This window comes from Onychostoma macrolepis, chromosome 09 (assembly GCF_012432095.1).
Source record: "Onychostoma macrolepis isolate SWU-2019 chromosome 09, ASM1243209v1, whole genome shotgun sequence".
NCBI lineage: Eukaryota > Metazoa > Chordata > Actinopteri > Cypriniformes > Cyprinidae > Onychostoma > Onychostoma macrolepis.
Window position 1 is genome coordinate 18309144 of NC_081163.1, and position 19741 is coordinate 18328884.

At 37.0% G+C, this 19741-nt stretch overlaps 2 protein-coding genes across 4 annotated transcripts; one reads left to right on the forward strand and one right to left on the reverse strand.

Moving 5' to 3' along the window:
* Positions 1-3189: 3189 nt before the first annotated feature.
* On the reverse strand, positions 3190-7100 carry med4 (mediator complex subunit 4). 2 transcript variants are annotated; one of them, XM_058786501.1, is made up of 8 exons: positions 6965-7100; positions 6279-6422; positions 5940-6006; positions 5518-5688; positions 4904-4961; positions 4223-4309; positions 3967-4098; positions 3190-3807 (listed from the first exon to the last, which is right to left on the reverse strand). In XM_058786501.1, exons 2-8 carry the CDS (start codon positions 6377-6379, stop codon positions 3635-3637), a joined length of 789 nt encoding a protein of 262 aa, XP_058642484.1. In that variant the 5' UTR covers positions 6380-6422; positions 6965-7100; the 3' UTR covers positions 3190-3634. The 2 variants fall into 2 exon arrangements, with proteins under 2 accessions (XP_058642484.1, XP_058642483.1); XM_058786500.1 differs by lacking the exon at positions 6965-7100 and having other exon boundaries at positions 6279-6645.
* Positions 7101-8540: 1440 nt separating this feature from the next.
* itm2bb (integral membrane protein 2Bb) lies at positions 8541-19101 on the forward strand. 2 transcript variants are annotated; one of them, XM_058786502.1, is made up of 7 exons: positions 8541-8738; positions 12951-13082; positions 13453-13515; positions 16520-16726; positions 17784-17894; positions 18011-18161; positions 18341-19101. In XM_058786502.1, the coding sequence occupies exons 1-7, from the start codon at positions 8664-8666 to the stop codon at positions 18427-18429; spliced, it is 828 nt and encodes a 275-aa protein (XP_058642485.1). In that variant the 5' UTR covers positions 8541-8663; the 3' UTR covers positions 18430-19101. The 2 variants fall into 2 exon arrangements, with proteins under 2 accessions (XP_058642485.1, XP_058642486.1); XM_058786503.1 differs by lacking the exon at positions 13453-13515 and having other exon boundaries at positions 8542-8738.
* Positions 19102-19741: the final 640 nt, after the last annotated feature.

Below are 19741 nucleotides of genomic sequence, written 5' to 3' on the forward strand. Positions count from 1 at the left end.
AATAATTTTGTTTTATGTTCGTCACAATAGTGGGATAATGTGTGTACTGAAATCACATATTTCTGCAGTCATAAAAATTGTTATATATCTTAGCTCAGCTATTTTAAACTGTTTGAACACATTCTAGGGTTACTATTATGCATAAAAAAAAAAACTAAAAAAAAACTTTATGTAACATTGATAGGAACACTGAGATAAAAAACAAAAAAAATCAACCATCACCGCATTTCAAAATTGTTAATTTTTGTAAAATATAACATCAAATTATCGAATTTTTAATTTAGTGCAATATTTTGTCATTGCAACATTTTATTGTCATTTTCACTAGCAACTGCCATTGGATTTATATTGTATACCTAAGTTCGCTGTTAAACCCACCGGTCACTATTGTGACTATCAACCTGTTTACTCACTCTATGACCATACTCAACAAAACTAAATATATGCAAATGCATAAATTAATACTAGACTCCCTAAAGATCATGTGTACCAGAAATCTTTGTCATATCTTTATGTTAACATACTTTTCTAGCCTTTCGTTTTGGAGCTTTGATGCAGTCATCATCTTCTCAAGGTGCAAGCAGGAAATAAACTGCTCTGGTCATGTGACAATTTGCACTAATCATGTGAAACTACACATATTTAATTGAGACCCTTTATTTTTTCCATATTTGCAGGAAGTGCACTAAAACATCAGTCGGTACGGTTTTTAGAGCTTTATAAATGAAAACCTTTTTTACGGTCACTATTGTTACCGGTGGGATTAAATGGATAACAACTGTTAGTAAATAAGAAAATTCAAATAAAACATTTAGCGAGGTTAACAGTACAACTGTGAAACATTACAATTTAAAATAACTGTTTTCTATTTTAATGTATTTAAAAACGTAATTTATTCCTGTTATAGCAAAGCTGAATTTTCGTGGTGAAATCGTGGTATTTTTTCAGGTTGTTTGATGACTAGAAATTTCAAAAGAACAGTATTTATTTAAAATATTTTGTAGGAATTTAAATCAGTTTAATGTGTCCTTGGGTTAGTTTATGAGGGTGAGTAATTAATGACAGATTTTCATTTTGGGGTGAACTATCCCTTTAATTTCTTAAAAAAAAAAAATCTTACTGCCCCCTAAACCTTTAGTGTAAACATTCTCTGAAAACATGTCCTAATGGCCATTTTCCTAAAGTGAAATTGTTTTAAATATCTTGAGATGTCTGTACTGAAACACAAGACAAAAATCTTTTGATTGGATATAATTTACCTGTAATATTGACCAGTGTTGAGCATTGACGACAACAAAGTTGAGGACGAAGAGCAGAAAGAGAAACAAAGATACATAAAAGGAGTGTCTGCTTGATTTAAATATGTGTTTGTACTGTAGATTAAAGCTAGTAAATGTTGAATGTAAGTGTGATGTGAAAATAGCCAGGATTGTTTCTGGTTTGTTGATATATTTTTTTACACATTTGATCATGTGAAACACATTAACGTTACAGCTGAGCAAGGTTTATAGACAAGAGCTTGTGGCTGCGCTGCTCTTTGTTTGTAAAATGTGTGAGCTGAAGCAATACAGACGAACATCTGAACTGTCTGTGTTATAGTTCACCTCTGAAAGCCTTAATCATTCTTTCCCCCAGCTCTTCTTTCGTCCTTCCCCGTTCACCCCACAGCTTGCCGGGAGCACAGACAGGAGAAAAAGCTAAAACAAGAAATGAAGTGACAGAAGCAGAGAGCACAGTTGCACAGTGAGAAGAGTTTGTTCCCTACCCTTTGTGTTGGTAAATGAGGCACAGAAGGAAAATAATGAATTATTGTGTGATTCACTAGCAGCTAATTCAATCTTAATTACAAGCAGGAACAGCTCTAAAATGTCCGGACACATTATCTCACCTATTGGTACACTTATCATTAGCATGCATTAGCATAGTGTTTCAAATAGTCATGCACTGAATCACCGTATTTTAATGCTGGACACAAACTGTGAATAGACTGAAAATAGACTTTTAAAAATGTACCCAGTCAATGCTTTTACATAGGATCAGAACATAACATCTGAAAGGATTAGGATATGTCTGACATCTCTGAATCTACACAAACGCGTAGATATGAATAATTATTTTTAATATATTCGCCTGATTCTACATTTGTTTGAACAGATGTCAGTATTTTGTACATACTATATAAGCACTTAAACAAAAAATGCTGTGCTGGCTAATTAGTGTTAATGCGCCATCTGGTGGCAAATGTTAAACAACCCGAACTTGCACCTATGCCCGATCAGAAACATATTCATAAAATGTTTAAAGTATAAACATAATGCTCTGGGACCATTAAACCCTATCACCATGTGCAATATAATAAGAAATCAAAGTGATTTTAGAGCTAAGAATGGAAACTAAGGTAGAAGTTCAGAATTTATTTTTAAAAGCGAAGCAGTAAACATGTTTTAACGACTAATGCTACAAGGACCACTTATTCAAGCACATTTTGTAGCTTGTCTAGATTGCGTTTCTGACCAGTATGAAAAATATATATATACAAATTAGATCATTTCCTGAAGGAAATAGCCTACCTGCGCTTGCAAAGCAACAAAAGAAATGTGCATTAAAACGATGTAAAATAAAACTCTAGTTAGACTAGAAACATACATAAATTAATGAAGAGAGGAGGGAAAGGCTGAGATTGATGGATGCCCATTAATTAAAAAATCTAATTCTGGGCCAAGTGTGCCCAAATCAAGACATCTCAACTAAACCAATATTCAGTATGCAAATGAGCAGGATTGAAATTTATATGTTCAGTGTAAATAGAAAATTCTTGAAAATTTTATATTCATTGAAACATAGTTTCAGACAGTGTCATATGTATGTTAAGCGATTCAGACTGTAAAATTGTTGGAGTTTCAAATAAACCCTAACCAGAATGTTACAGCAATATATCAAAACTGTTTTGTCTTGCAAGCACTGTAATAAATTGAAGTCGACAGTCTATGAGCAATGATCATGCACAGAGTAGGATCTGTGTAAGCATTTTTAGAGGTCACAGTATAAATATATTGGGAAAACTGAACTCGAGGGGTCATTTAAATCAGACCTATTCCTCTACTACCTTACCTCAGCTCCACAGGGGAAACAAGCCATTTTAAAACTACACAGCCCTTCTGTATACACAAAACAGACCAGGTAAAATAAACAAAAGAATAATATTAAAAAAATGTTTTATTTACAGAGTCTGAAAGTTCAGAGGTATTTACATTGCTATTTATATTCCAACTGAAACCAGTAACACTTCACTAGATTACAAATAAATGCAAATGAGCCTGTCACTCTGCACACAATGAAAACAACGCACTGGTGACATTTGAGGACAGTGGGATACAATTATACAAACAAATGATGATTGCAAGGCATCTGGAGAATGAAAAAACCAAGCAAATGAGGCTTTGCTGAAAAGAGGACCTGTGTAGGTTTGGTCCTCCCTGAAAGCAGTATATGTTGCCATCTGGATCTCCACAATCACAGAAACTAGATGCAGACAACACACTTTCAGGCTGCTCAGGTGGACAAACTCAAGTTACTGTGGACACACACTCTCACACACACACACACACACACACACACACACACACACACTCTCTCAGTCTGAGTCACTGCTGCTGCTGGAGGAATCTGTTGACATGGCCTCGACATCATCTTCATTTTCCTTGTTATGACCAGGTGGCTCCAGGCCAAAATCGTTGCCATGGTGAGGAGGCAGAATCCCCATGGAAACATCAGCGGACTGCCAAGGATATTGTGGGGTTAGAATATCTAAAAGCGAAAGGAGAAAGGCATTAGCAAAAAACAAACATCAAGGAAACATTCTGTCCTTCAACAGAAAAGTACATAGCCATACACAAACCACAATATGATAAAGACAAACGGGAAGAGAAAAGAACGCAGACGGATGAAACAGGAGAGTGGACCTGCCTGGTAATCTCCCAGCAGCCAATGCGTCTCCTGGCAGGTGCCCGTTCACTCCGTTGGTGGACATGTTGCTCATGTTACCCAGTATTCCACTGCGCATCTCCAGATCAGTGGGGTACGGCCTGCGGGGGTCACCTACACATACATGCACATCATAAGAACTTACAAATATAACCGAACATGTTTCTGAGGAAATCACATGAATAGTGAAAGAGATGAATAAAAGAACTGGACACAGAAGAAAATACTGTCCGCATACCTGGAACCCAGTTGAGAGGAGCACACACTGCATTACTGGCACTGATCCTGTGAGCATATTTGATGATCTCCTCTGAAGAGATACTCCCTGGTGAACACACACAAAAAGAGTGAGACAAGAGTCGATTTTTAACTAGAGCAGTATCTATCTGGTATTATGGTAAATCAATACATTAAATCAACTAAATAAAATACAATTACTTGCATCTCAGTTTTATGACTGAATCAATCCTACTGAGAACTTTTTCACATTTTAAATCATCTAAAACATGCTGGAACTTAAAATCCAAAGAGGCTTAAAATAATGTCAAGCACATTTGCATAGTGCATTTTTAATGTCAGTTTAAATAAATTCCTTTAGACTTGGAGTTTATAATATGCTTTTTTTTAATAATGAATGCCACTATAAATTATGATTGTATTATACTTATATTTTTCATTTCTGAATGCCATTAAATTTAAAGGATTTCTTGTAAAGTGAAGGAAACTAAAATACATATTTACAGTGTTTATAATGTTCCTGAACTTCCTGAAAGTAATAATAAAGTGTCTTGTACACTACACTGATGAACATTTTCTACATTTCTACCCCCTCAACAACGCAAATATGACCTAGTGTACATTATAGTCAGGTGAGACTTATTTTCCAGAAAATATGGCCATAATCTTAATAGCACAATACCTTTTCTGGCCTTTTCAATAGACTTCAGCTTTTCTTTGGCTTGGTAGACAGCAGTGGCCTGATGATGAATGAAAAACAGAATTATTTTCAGTTTAAAGAACTGATTCATAAATATAATGTCAAACACAGTTTGTATAAAAAGACTGGGTGGGTTGCACTTTATTTTAAAGTGTCCTTGTTACAGTGTAAATACACAAATACATACTGGTTATTATTAGTATACTATACATACTATATGTTTAAGGTTTGGCTTAGGGTTGGTTGCTTGTAATTATGCATAATTTACTGTTGTTACATTGTTAATGTTTTATTTATATATATATATATATATATATATATATATATATACATACATACATACATATACATACATATAGTGTCCTCGTTGTGAGTTCAAAGTAATCAAAATACATTTGTAAAGTTCTTGGTTAATTTTGTAATTTCAAATAACCAATGATTTTTCTCAAATCAAACTCACAACACAAACAAGCAGTTGTTATTGTTGGAAATTAAATATCTACAAAGTTGCACAAAAGGTGACAGTTTGTAAAGTAATAAAGCATGCCGATCTGTAACTGCATGTTACTGAAATAAACATGCATTGGCTCAGTTACCAGTATATGCTCAGCCTCTTTGAGTTGTTTCTGGAGCTGCTGGATATCGCTGTCTCTCTTCTCAACTTCCTTCTCCAGCGCCTGCATCTCCTGGTGCACTTTTCCCTGCTCCACCGCCGTCTGCATGAGCTCCTGGAACTCTTTATCTCTCTGCACTAACAGCTCCAGTATCTGCTCACAGAGTCAGCATATGGTAAATTCGTGCACTACACAGCAATACACAAGGCAATATGAATACTAATGCTAACTCTAATTAAACAGAAAATGCAAAATGTATTTCTTAGTTAGGATTTATCAGGATTTTTTTCCCAGGCTAAATCAGAATTTTAAACCTGTAAATATCAGATACAAATCTGTCTTCTTCTTGAGATTTCAGTGATGTACTATTGTCTGTACTTGTATGTGTAAACAGTGTCTCTCACATCTGTGTCCTCTCCAGGCTGGGGCAGTTTCTGTGTCCTGGACAGAGCCAGCATCTCTATCAGCTCTCTGCAACACAAACAAGAACATAAGAGAACCGAAGGGGAGATGAATAGTAGTAGTGTATAATAGTAGTAGTGTATAATGTGCTAACAGTTGTGAAAACAGCAGACTCGAGTGGACAAAGGAGACTGCGACTTATTTATTTAGCAGGAATCACTGGGAATTTCATGAATGAACTAGCAGTTTAATATAATTCTGCTTTGTAACCGCTACAAAAGCAGACAGAATTGACATCAAAGTTTATTTCATCTAAACATGCAGAATATATGAAGACAAACCTGGATAAAACTTCAATATCATCCAGAGTGGATAAAAGCTTCTCTTTCGTCGGTTTCTCTGCCGCCGCCGCCGCCATGACTGTTTCTCCTCGCTTGCGCATGCGCGAAAAATAACACTCAGAAGCAAGAGTCAGACAGTGACGCCTGCTGGCAGAAGGACCACAATAAACTATCGCTCTCAATAAAATATTATCTGTGTACATAAACAGTTCTTGCAGAACTGCGGGATAATAGAGTACACGGCGAAGAACATAACTGTTAACTGGTTATGACGGCAATACCTGTCACTTATAGATGCCGTTGTAATTTGGTACTTCTTCGTTTTCTCAGCGCTGCTGAGAATCGGCCAATATTCGTTTTTGATTGCTCGATTATGTAAGGGATAATCAACGGCTAGCTGTGCATTAAACGATTTGAATGCACGACGTGGAGGCGAAGAACCACCCGACGCGCAGCGGACCATGGTCATTTCCCAGCATTCACATATTAAAGATGTTAACAATATTTGTGCTGCAATATTTGACCGGAACGATAAAAATGACGGTTATTTTCGTCTGTATTACTATTCAACTGTAACTGTATGTTACTATGGTTACAAATGTTTATAGGAAGCGCATTAATATAGAACGTGATTAAACTAACCTGGAACTACCTGGGGTGTATTCCAGAAAGCATGGTTAACTTACCGTCAGATAAACCCTGAACTTTCGGTTGATTAACCCCAAACCTTGCTTACTCGAGGTATGTGGTTCCAAAAACACGTCCGGGAGTAAGTTCATTCAACTCAGAGTATGTTCCTGGTTAAGACTCAAGACATTCTCAACAGAGCGACGAATCGACGAGTCACTATGGAAACGGACGCTAAGAATAAGCGCGCCATAATGCTTCTTTCTTCTTCTTCTGTTCAAAGGTCATGTATGATGGTTTTGCAATCATTTTTATTTTTTTTTTCCGTTTAATCTTTAATCCTTGAGAATAAGAATTATATTGTTTGTTTGATGCTAATTATATATTAAGTCATATCATATATGTATTTTTATTATAGATTAAATTATACATTATAGAAAATGCCGATCCATGTGTGAGATGATAATATAAAATGTAATAATTATATTATTATATTAGCCTATATATATATATATATATATATAGGCTAATATAATAAATTAAACATTACATTTTCATAATAGTGTTTTATAATTTATACAGATAACTGTTATATATGCCAATAAAATATAATAACCATATTAGAGCAATATATAGGCTAACCTTATTTATTACTTATATTAGCGCTTTATCATTAAAATAACATACAACTATATATATATATATATATATATATATATATATATATATATATATATATATATATAGTAGGCTATATACATAACTGTATTGTAATAATATATAATATTGTGCGCTATCTGTCACGCCCACCGAAGGCTCGTCAGTAGATCATACATGCTCTGATAGCGCTGAAGTGAACTGGAACATAACCTGCTCAGGAGCAGGTTATCTTCAGAGAGCAAGTTGCTATGGTTACTTACATACCCTCAAAGTAACCTCCGATTTTGGAACCGAAAGCTGAGGTTATCCGCTCACTTATCCTCAAACATATCCGGGTATGTCACAAAACCTGCTTTCTGGAATACACCCCTGTGCAGTTAAACGAATTTAATCAACACCTGCCAGCCAATCAGAATCGAGTATTCAGACAGACTTGCGTTGAGTCCAAGAAGATGCAAATGTTCTGTTTGAATGACAGTCAGTGGGGAATTTGTCCGTCTAATCGCAATAGAGATGTGTGATATTCAGATATTATTTGTCAATAAGCAAAAATCCTCAAATTAATAGTTACGAATAAAAGTAAAGAACGTTCTAACAACAACAACAACTGGAAACAAATTACTTTTTTGTTGTTGTTGCAGTTATACCCTGTGGTTCTCAACCTTTTGACTACAAAGCCCCACACTGTCCAACAACATTCAAAGCTTATATTGTTTTGTCTTTTTTAAAGTCATCTTGAGGCACCCTGAAGTCTGCTGAAGCCTTTTAGTGGGCCTCGGACCCCTAGATGAGACACAGCTGTGGTTCTCAAGAATAATTCTGTTTCCTTATATATTCTACATTTAACTGTAATTAAAAGCACTGGTGATTTTAAAATAATGAATTCTAACAAACAATGTAAGTGCTTGCCATAGCGGTACTTTCCAAGTTGATTTTCTAGCAGCTGTCACTAGAGGCAGTGAGAGCTGTAGATGTTGTGATCTGTCATGTGCGTCACACACAGACATCGCTGCTGATCAGGAAACTAAACGCTTTCATTTTGCTCTGTCTTTTCTTTCTCGATTTCGCGGAAATAACCGCTTACAGAATCTTTTCAGTATGGTTAAAGTTTCTTTTAACAAGGCTCTCGCCTTAAAGGATCCAAAGAAGGAAAGTCTCATTGCTGGTGTACAGGTACTGTAACCTTACTAACAAATCTTGCTGTATATTTACTTCTGTTGAATTGCGTAACCGCATTTTAGGAATGTTTGGGTTCAATATTATGTCGTAATTAAGACTTTTAACCGAAAAGTCCAGTTATATATGTGCACATTGTTTTTTATATTATCTTGAGAGAAGTATAGAAAGTATCCCAAATGCAGAAGTAAATGTGTTTCTTTGTTTAGGTTTGCTCATCAAACTTTGATCAGGTTGACTGAAAGTGTTATAAAATGGCTGACGGCCCAAAGTTTGTCAAAGACGGGTTATCACTCTTGTAACGTTAATCTGGTAAAAAGTTACCGCAGTTCTTTTCACCTCCTTAAATTGATATTAAATTGAACTACCTGCCATTTTTATATAAAGAGCTGTCTTAGTCCACAAAGTAAAAACACAAAAAGAAGTTTTTTTTATTCAGTAAACTTATGTTCCTCATTTTTATTGTCATTTTTTTTTAGTTTAAATAACATTTTATGTTTTTAATTGTAATTTATTTTGATGTATTCAATTTATATGGTTTGATAATCTAATAAAAACGAAAATAAAACAACAAAAAACTAATTTACACAAGCCCCTATGGGATATTTACTGAGAACAAGTTCACTTTAGTTTAGTGAAATAAGTGTACCATAGTTACTACCGTGTTTTGACAGAAGCCTTGGTTACCATAGTACGTTTTTGTAAGTGTAATACAATGTTAATAAACGCATAATTTCCTGGTAATGTTGGGTGTGAGACTGCCTGAACAGACTGTACTGGGCTGCTTGTTTGTGCGTGTTTGTTGGCAGCTGACACAGCCTGTTTTTGCCTCACTGACACTTTTTCTTTATTATATTTGTATGCGGATAATAAAAAAAAAGCTCTTCACTGATTATTTTTTATTAGAAAAAAACTAAATACTTGTGACACAAGTGACAGAATAGAATAGAATAGAATAGGATATTATAGAATAGAAGAGAAGAGAAGAGAAAGAAAATGGATGACAGACTTGACCCACACTGTAAAAAATAAAAAGTTGAGAAAACCAGCTTCAGCAGAGTTTTCTCAACTTGTTTTTGTAGGAGATTTTTGAGTTTTCTCAACTTTTTGTTGTATAAACCAAAAACAACAAGTTAAGAAAACTCAAAAATCTGCTGAAGCTGGTTGCCTTAAACTTTTACGTTTTCTAAACTTTTTATTTTTTACTAGTTAAAAATGCCCAAATCAAGGCTAGACTATGGGCCAGTGGTGCAGTTTCCTCTGACTACAAGGGGGGCACTTACAAATATGAAATTTACATTGAGATTGATAAGCAGTAGGTGCATTCCAGTTGACCAAGTGCCCTGCAAAATGGACTTAACCATTTTGTGTGCGTGTATGTGTGTTTTGTGTGATGGAAGCAGTAAACATAGTTGTGTTTCTCTGAATGGTATTCTTTCAGAATAATTTAACTGTGTTTCTCACAACACACTTTAGAAAAACTTTACGCTCACTACCGGGAGACTTCACTGTTATATATGTGAGTGCTTTTCATGGCTTGTGGAAGACAGATGTGTTGAGACATGTTTTATGTGTGCACTCTCAAACATGTTTATGATACGGGCAACTCTGAAGACAATTAGTGTATTGCATAAGGAATCAGAACTGCAAGCCAAGAATAAGAAAGTCAGACTTCAACTTAACGGCATAGTTCGCCCAAAAATGAAAATTCTGTTATTAATTACTCACCCTCATGTCGTTCCAAACCTGTAAGACCTTCGTTCATCTTCGGAACACAAATTAATGCTGGGGTACACACCACAAGATAATCGGGCTGATTTTGGGCCGATTTCTCCCCTTCCGATAATCCTAGGTAATGTCCCGATTATCTTGGTGGTTCTAAATATTATTTTATCAGATTTTCCTGTGGTGTGAGGTGTGTTAAGATTGACTGAATCTGCTCGGAAGAACGTCGGAGGCGCACCGATCACGAATCATGTTGAATATTTAACAGTCGGGACTCTGGCTGAAAATCTGTTGATGTGTGGTGTGCTGTCTTTGTCACATTGCAGCACACCACACACAATAGGAGCAAAACGGTTAAATCTAGGATTTTTTTGTCCTCATGTTTGTGGTCTCTCACATTTTGAAGATCTTAAAAATCTTTTAGTGCGTACCCAGCATAATATATTTTTAATGAAATCTGAGAGTTCTTTGACCCTGCATAGACAGCAAATATCCCCAGACCCAGAAACATAGTAAGGACATCGGTAAAACAGTCCATGTGACATCAGTGGCTCAACTTCAATTTTGCGAAGCTACGAGAATATTTTGTGCGCAAAGAAAGCAAAAACAACGACTTTATTCAACAATTATTCTCCCCCAAGCTACCGTCTTCCGCCAATTTGGAGAGTACCACGACGTGTACACGTGCTTTTTCCCCCAGAACGTAATCAATGTGGTAATTCGGGGAGAAGAATTGTTGAAGGTTATTTTTGCTTTCTTTGCGCACAAATCGTAGCTTCGTAAAATTGAAGTTGAGCCACTGGTGTCACATGGACTGTTTTACCGATGTCCTTACTATGTTTCTGGGTCTGGGGATATTTCAGTTGCATTGCTGTCTATGCAGGGTCAGAAAGCTCTCAGATTACATCAAAAATATCTTAATTTGTGTTCCGAAGATGAACGAAGGTCTTACGGGTTTGGAACGACATGAGGGTGAGTAATTAATGACAGAATTTCCATTTTTGGGTGAACTAACCCTTTAAGCTTAGAAATAAAAACTATTCTACTGCTTGTCTATACCATATGATTGTTGCTGTTGTTAATTTTCCTGCTGTATGTCTGTAACTGTAATATCTTTGAGCTATGGAAAGGCGCTACATAAATTAGGCTAAACATTATTGTTAAAATAAAAGAAATCAAAGTACAAAAATACAAGCATATAGCAAACAGAGGGCAGTTTTATCTGATTTTACTGTGGAACCTGTAAAATGTACTGGTGTACATGTACTCAATAAAGGGCTGTGTGGTTACATTAATGAGAGAATGTGCCAAAAAACAAAACAAATCAACAACTAGAATAAACTGTTTTGACTATTTGGATTAAATAAGTACAGCACAATGAAGCAAGTAGCTCTATACATTTGGTGGCACTCTATCTCCTGCATTATAGCCTACATGTTATCTGCGTCTCACTTTTTATCATTCTATAGTCGCTTAAATTCCCCTTCTGCTATTCAAATAGAAACTGTTTGATTAACTTTCTCTTTCGATTCATATTTCACTTAGGCATGCAGTTTTTGCTTGAGTGAAGAAGCATTTTTGTAGATTAGAATTTAAAGACTTTTCCTCTTTGTGACAGAAGTTGCTGACACCAAACTGTTTTAACGCCTCTTTGACTGGAAACTAGAAGAGATGCAGTGTGAATCTCACTTCTTTTTTTGTTCTGTTTTTCTCATAACTGCCATTTGTCATATGTTATGTTTATAACAGACTCTGAATAGACTAACGTTTTTCTGGGTTCATTTGTGGTGTGTCTCATGGAAGATGATATCTTGCTGTCTGTGAGCTGTGCGTGAATGTCTACAGGGACACAACTGAAAGTTTAGGCTGGAGGTCAGGCTGGGGAGAGTCAGGCCCTGTTGTATACTGTACATAATGCTTAAAATAAGGCATTCATTTGAACAAGGATAATGAATCTCTAGCCAGTAATATTCATATTTTATCCTTTAGTGCTTTGAAAATCACACTCTGTAACTTCAATAGATGACTTTAATTCTCATGTTGGCCTGTTCTTTTGTTTTAAGCCTTGTTTAATATGCTTAAATTGCTACACTTATTTGATTAAAAATACAAAAAAACAGTAATTTGTTAAATATTATTGGTTTAAATAGCTGTTTTTTATTTTGATCCGTTTTAAAATGTAATTTTTGCCTGCGATGGCAGGTTCCCTCTTCCAGTCTTCAGTGTTATGCAAACCTTCAGAAACGATGATTTTTGATGCTCAAAAACATTTCTTATTATTATCAGTGTTGAAAACAGATGCTTAATATTTTTGTGGAAATAAATGTCTGTCACTTTTGATCAGTTTAATGAATCATTGTTGAATAAAAGTATGAATTACTTTTGAACAGTAGTGTGTGTAAAGATATATATATATATATTTATTAAGTAATTGTTCAAATGTAATTTTGTAACCATCGTTTCTCCGTGTAATTTGCCCTGTAGGATTCTGAGGCAGCGGTGTTGGTGCGTCCACAGTCTAAGGTGTGGTGCTGGTGCTTCTGTCTGGGATTGGCTCTCGTTCTCTCTGGCGTTGTGGTGGGAGGAGCCTACCTGTATAGATACTATGTGCTTGAGGTGAGAAAATTGATGTAACCATAGTAATATCAGAAACCAAACATCATAACATCTAACGTGTCATCTCGCATTGATGATTATCTTCATCTTGTTTCATTTCTATAACATTTCATAATCAGTCTAAGCCTTGAAGCAGTGGTTTTCAGCTGGTGGGTTGTTGTGACCCATAAATGGGTCACAGATTTGATCTGAAATGCAAAAGCAACTGTAATCGAGCATAGACAGAATGTAGACTCAGACACAGATACATGGAATTAACGGAATGATTATTACAGCCCTGAGCACACTGGCAATCAAGGTGGAGTATGCAGTTCACATATATAATCAGGGGAGAGAGTAAGGGTGTTAACTTGACTTTCCTTTGCTACAGATGCAGGAGATCATGGATGGCAGAGCGGATGAGAGGAAGGATGCACACACCTCTTTGCAATTGGTGAGTATAGAGGTAATCCCTTGCAACAGGTTTGTAGCCAAAGAACACTGGAGACACAAAGGAAGTGTAGACAATGGCTAGAGGTAATGCTGGAGTTCAGGAAGTCAGGCAAGTAATCCACTTCGTACAAACGAGACCAGACAATGAGGTGAGACGAGGTTTGTGCTTTTGTAACAGTCCTAATGAGTGAGCAGGATGAGTGTGATCAGAATTCTGGTGCTGGCAATCTGCCTTGTCCAAATACCCACACTTGCGGTCTTGGCCACTTGAGAGCGCGTGCGTGTGACAGCAAGTGCACAAGACTCTCCTGGGTCTTCAAAACACAGTGCCCTGAACACACACTAAATCCACACGATCTCGAATACCGCTCCGGAACACTATTCCAGGCTTAGTGTATCGCGTCGTGCATCATGTTTTGGATTAAATCATGAGATTTTTGCCAAGATGTCACGGAAACCTTTCCAATGTAAGTGAAATATTAATATAATAATTCAATTTTATTTTATATAATTTAGTAGAAAAACAAAGTGTTGCACATTTTATTGATGCAAAGATAAGTTGTGGTGATATTCATTTTGTACAACATTTGCAACTGCTTTTCATCACTTAATTAGAAGCACCACATATTAAATTGTGTCATGTTATAGGGACTACTCAACAAGCGTTTAGAAGTTGACGTTAAAATGCAAAGTGTTTAAAATAAGAATAAAGCCATGTAAACACTTTTTACAACACTAAGTGTGTCCCATCAGGTAATGAAAAGTTCTACACACTTATGGTCTTCTTCCTCACTTGAACACTTGGCCCAAACACAGGAAATACATCATAAGTAGTCATTCTGTGACAGTACTTCCCCTATGTCACGGTGGTCGACCTCTTCCTCGGGGCAAAGGATGATCAGGTTGAGTGTCGTGGAAGGCTGTGAGCAGGGCTGGATCAAGGATATTGTCTCTGGGGACCCAGGAGCACACCTCTGGGCCATAACCTTCCCAAATCGACCAGATACTGTACTATACAGAAACTGCAACCATCCACCATGGTGCGGGGAGTTCAGGATCTCTCACTCTGTACATGGCTCCATCTTCCAGAATTAGTGGAGGGGGTTCCTAAGCTCTGTGGAGACAGAAACAGGTGGGTGATATGGTTAATGGAGTGACGCATGGAAAGTTGAATGGATTCTGTAGTGTGCAGGAAGGTGCAGTTGATAAGCGACCAGGTAAATCTGTCAGGTGATGGGGAAGGGGCCAATGCATCTAGGAATAAGCTTCTTGCATGGCAGGCACATTCTACGGTCTCTGGTGGACAGCCAAACCTCTCCAGGCTGGAAAGTTGGAGTTCCATCCATCGGATGTACGCCTGGATCCATTGGTGGCGCACTGCCACTGTGAGTGAGTGTCCCAGACCCTTTCGGCCTCTCAGAAGTCAACAGATGGGACATGTGATGGTTTCCCGGACCACTGGAACAAAGGAGGCTGGTAACAGAGCATGCACCGGAAGAGAGTGAGCCCAATGGCAGGCTGATAAAGGGAACAGGAGCCTAGGAACTGGTTCCAAGTGTTCTGGCAGCCATGGCAGAAGGTTCGTAGGATAGGTCCAATCTCCTGGATCTCTCTCCCCATCTACCAATTTGATTGGGGATGGTATCCAGATGAGAGGCTCAGCGTCACACCTAAGAGAGTGAAGAAAGCTTTCCATACCTTTGCAATAAACTGGGGACCCCAATCTGATACTATGTCCTCATGAATCCCGAAGTACCAGAAGACATGATTGGAGACCAGTTCTGCAGTTTGCATTGCAGTGGGAATCTCTTTGAGAGGAAGCAGATGACATGATTTATAAAATTGATCATTGACAACAAGAATGCATGCGTTTCCATGAGAGGGGGCCAGGTCTTTGATGTAGTCCACTCCTAGGTGTGACCACGGGCAATTGGGAACGGCAGCAGATGGAGCTTGCCTGTTGGTAGATGGCTTGAGCTCTTTGGGGCCCTTCTCATGTCCCTGGCCATATTGCGCCACCAGAAACAACCTTTAAGCAGCCAGAGTGTGCTGTTGGCTGCTGAGTGATGAGTGGGGTGTGCTGTGATCTGGGACACCCTGGGGGAGCTGTTTCTGAGGCATTGGAGGATGTGGTTAGTTGCTGTGACCAAAGGATGGGATTCAGAATCAAGTTGGGAGGCAAGATGGGCTCAGGTTGGTCTTTGACCTCTTCTGGAGCATGAAGACAGGAGAGGGCATCCACTCTGACATTCTTGGTACCTGGATAATAGGAATTGTAAACAGAACAGTGGAGACACGAAGAAAGGGAAGACTCGCTGGAGTTCAGGAAGTCAGGTAAGTAGTCCACTTCATACAGCCCAGACAATGAGGTGAGACGAGGTGTGTGTGTTTGTAGCAGTCCTAATGAGTGAGCTGGATGAGTAGCAGGTGTGTGTGATCAGAATTCTGGTGCTGATGAGCGCTGTGGTTGGGTGATGTTGGAGCTTGGCAATTCTGTAACAGCAAATCATCTGCCACTTGGTAGAAACTTGCAAAATTAGCCACAAGCCAATATGCAAAGATCACGTGACTTGCCCTCATCCTCAAAAACCACAAAATTATGCATGATACAACTTAAACATGAGAGTAAACATGTATGTGCAACAGTGCAAGCCATTTTACATGTTGGCAAGTTCTAAGAAACTAGTCACTAATATTAACGTGGAAAAAACGTGTCTTCATTAAGTGAACAAATCTTGAGAGAAAGTCACAAATATTCTTCCATAAAAATGCAGATTTTTTCAGACAGCAGGACATTTATAGATCTGTACTTGTAAATTCATTCCGTAACAAGCTTTCTTTTTCCCCCTATGAAACTGCGATATTGTTACACTTGTGTCATGCACCTCCCACGACGAGCAAATAATTGATTTGCCTTTGGAAAAGCGTACATTTTGTTGGTACCAAACTGCTCTTTGAAATGTTGTTGCCAATTTGTGTTAATGCTGCATGTTGATAACACACAGGAGGAGCAGGTGTTCGTCTGTGGGTTGAAGTATTTTGAGGAAGACTATGAGTTTGATGAGGAGGTGGAGGTGGAGGTTGAGGCACCTCTGAGGCTGATCGAAGAGAATGTGAGCTTTTTTGAAGACGATGAGGTGGAGCTCATCAAAGTACCAGTCCCTGAGTTCGCAGACGGCGATCCAGCTGGCATCCTGCATGATTTTACCATGGTACAAAAATACACACACACAGACAGTGTTTAGCCATAACCACCATAAACATATTATCAGTCACGCTGCTGTATTTGTAGCCATTATAAATTTAACGGATAGACTGGTTTTCTGAGATTATAGTTTGCAAAAAGAAGTTTAAAAGTTTCCTGTTTCGTGTTAAAGAGACATTAGTGAAATATTATTATGTGACCCTTTGTAGGGGTCAAAATTATCAATTTTTCTTTTATGCCAAAACTCATTAGGATATTAAGTAAAGATCATGTTCCATGAAGATAATTTCCTACCGTAAATATATAAAAACTTAATTTTCGATTAGTAATATGCATTGCTAAGGACTTTAAAGGTGATTTTCTCAATATTTGGATTTTTTTGAACCCTCAGATTCCTGATTTTCAAATAGTTGCATCTCGGCCAAATATTGTCCGATCATAACAAACCATGCATCAATGGATGCATAAACCTCAATTTCACAAAATTGACCCTTATGACTGGTTTTGTGGTCACATATTTGATTGATATGTTCTTCCCGGATCACAGAAACTGTTTTAAGAACTGTTTTTTTTTTTTTTGCTTTAATATTATTATTCTGCAAGGTTGTATTAAATTTATTAAAATTGACAGTAAATACATTGAAGGTGAAATCACAGGAATAAATTACATTTTAAAATGTTTTCAAATAGAAAACATTTATTTTATATTGTAATATTATTTTACATTACTATTTTTACTGTATTTTTGATTAAACAAATGCACCCTTGGTGAGCATAAGATACTTTTTTCAAAAACATTAAAAAAAAATCTTACCAGCCCCGAATTTTTTATTTTTATTTTTTTTTTGGTTATTGTAATCTTACTGTCACAAAAACTAATTATGTAAATACATAATAATGATTGATTGGTTTTCACTGTAAAACAACATAAAAATTCTGCAAACATCACAATTTTTAATGTAAAAAAAAAAGAAAGTCCCACAGAACCTTAATGTCTTCTTAATTAATTAAAAAATCTATATGTTTCTGTGTGAATAACCCTGTGTGCCATTCTGTGCTGTCAGAAACTGACTGCTTACCTCGACCTGAGTCTGGACAGATGCTACATCATCAACCTGAACACATCTATCGTCATGCCGCCCAGAGATTTCCAGGAGTTCCTGGTCAACATCAAGGTAGCCAGCCACATTAATAACAGGAGATTCTGTGAACTTGTGTCAATAAGTGGTTCTTGTGTTGGCATGGATGTGCATTTCAGAAGTTAAGTTGATGTTTGTGTGTGTTTTTGCAGGCAGGAATGTATCTTCCTCAGACGTACCTTGTGCGAGAAGAGATGATGATTACAGAGAGGATGGACAGCACCAGTGATCTGGGCTATTACATCAATAACCTGTGCAAAGACAAAGACACGTACAGACTGCAGCGTAGAGAAACCATACTGGGTAAGTGTACACAAACAAACCATTTGATAAGACTTTGTTTACAGTAAACAGTGTTTACATCTTTACACCATCACAGTGGATCTTATTTTCAAGTTTTAAGCACAAATAAGGGGTGGAGGCACAGTATTTCCTCTCAAGTACATTTCAAACTTCTGAAAGCTGAATGTGCTCCACTGCAGGTATGCAGAAACGTGAGGCTCTGAACTGCCACAAGATCCGCCATTTTGAAAACAAGTTTGTTGTGGAGACTTTGATCTGCGAACCATGAAGAACACGAATCTCTGACACAGCAGCAGATCTTCAGCTCTTCCCTTCATTCAGTGAAAAGAGTTTCTTTTGTGCCTGCTTGTTTTTTCATAGGCCTTTTTTCACATGCATTTTTTTAAAATCTAAAATGTGAAACTGTCTTTTCTGCACAAAGAGGTATATTATATTTGATTGTACATGTAATGTGTCTTATGCTATTTTATGAATATTAGGCCTAATAGACATATTGCGCACAAGAACAAAAGGGGATTAATAGTGATTATAGCCTATATAGACGCCCAATCAGTTTAGACAGTAATTTAAATAATTAACAGTTTATTCCATGAACCTGCTGAAAAAGTATGATTTTTTGTCTTTATATAAAAGCGTTTCTGTTATATTTAACATTTGCAACATCTACTGTATTTAAATCAAAGTTTTCAGCAAATTAGTGTATAATCTGGATCACAATGTTGCAGCGTGACAATTTGAGGTATATTTGAATTTGCATTTTAATTGCATATATAAATCTTTTGTTTTTAATGAGATTAATAACATGCAAACAGAACTCTTCCTTTAAAATGACTAGAAATGTTCCAGTCTGAAAGGACTTTTTGTTCTTGGTTGATTTGTATATAAGCTAAACACTTTTCTGTCTTTAGACACAAGCTCCATATAAACAAAAATAAACAGATTTTCGTGTTTGTGTGTTATTTTGTTAGGTTTGTCAGTGTACACAACTATTCAAATGTTTGGGGTGGATTTTTTTCAAAGAAATAATTTTTTTCAGTGTCGAGCAACAGTGAAGACATAGCGTTGCCAACTATTTCTTTCAAATAAATGCAGTTGTTGTTTTTTTTTATTTGGTGATTAGTTGAAGGTGATGTTAAAATATTTCAGTTGATCCCAGCTTAATATGCAGAGACAACTATAAGTAAGCATTTTGTAAATTTTATTCCCCTGAAACGTAAATACTGAGGCTGTGTGGCACTGTAAGAATATCAGCATAGAGAGTCATTTTGGGTTGATTTCAGATTTTCATCAGGTACGGCTCAGGTGATCGGCTCAAATTAACTTCCATGAGCAAAAACGGAAGTAAAGCAGGTCACAATGCTTCTGGGGAACCTGCCAAACAACTGACAAAACAAGCAGCTTCCTCCTGGCAATACGGCTTGAAGAGCTCATTTGCCCCCTCTGGTGGTTAAAGCCCATTCTTGCATAGTTAAACTACATATTAAACCCCCCCCAAAAAAGAGAAACAAAAACACAAGGAACTGATCATACTAAGCAGCACCCACTCACCAGCTGACCACAATAATGCACCTTGAATTGTT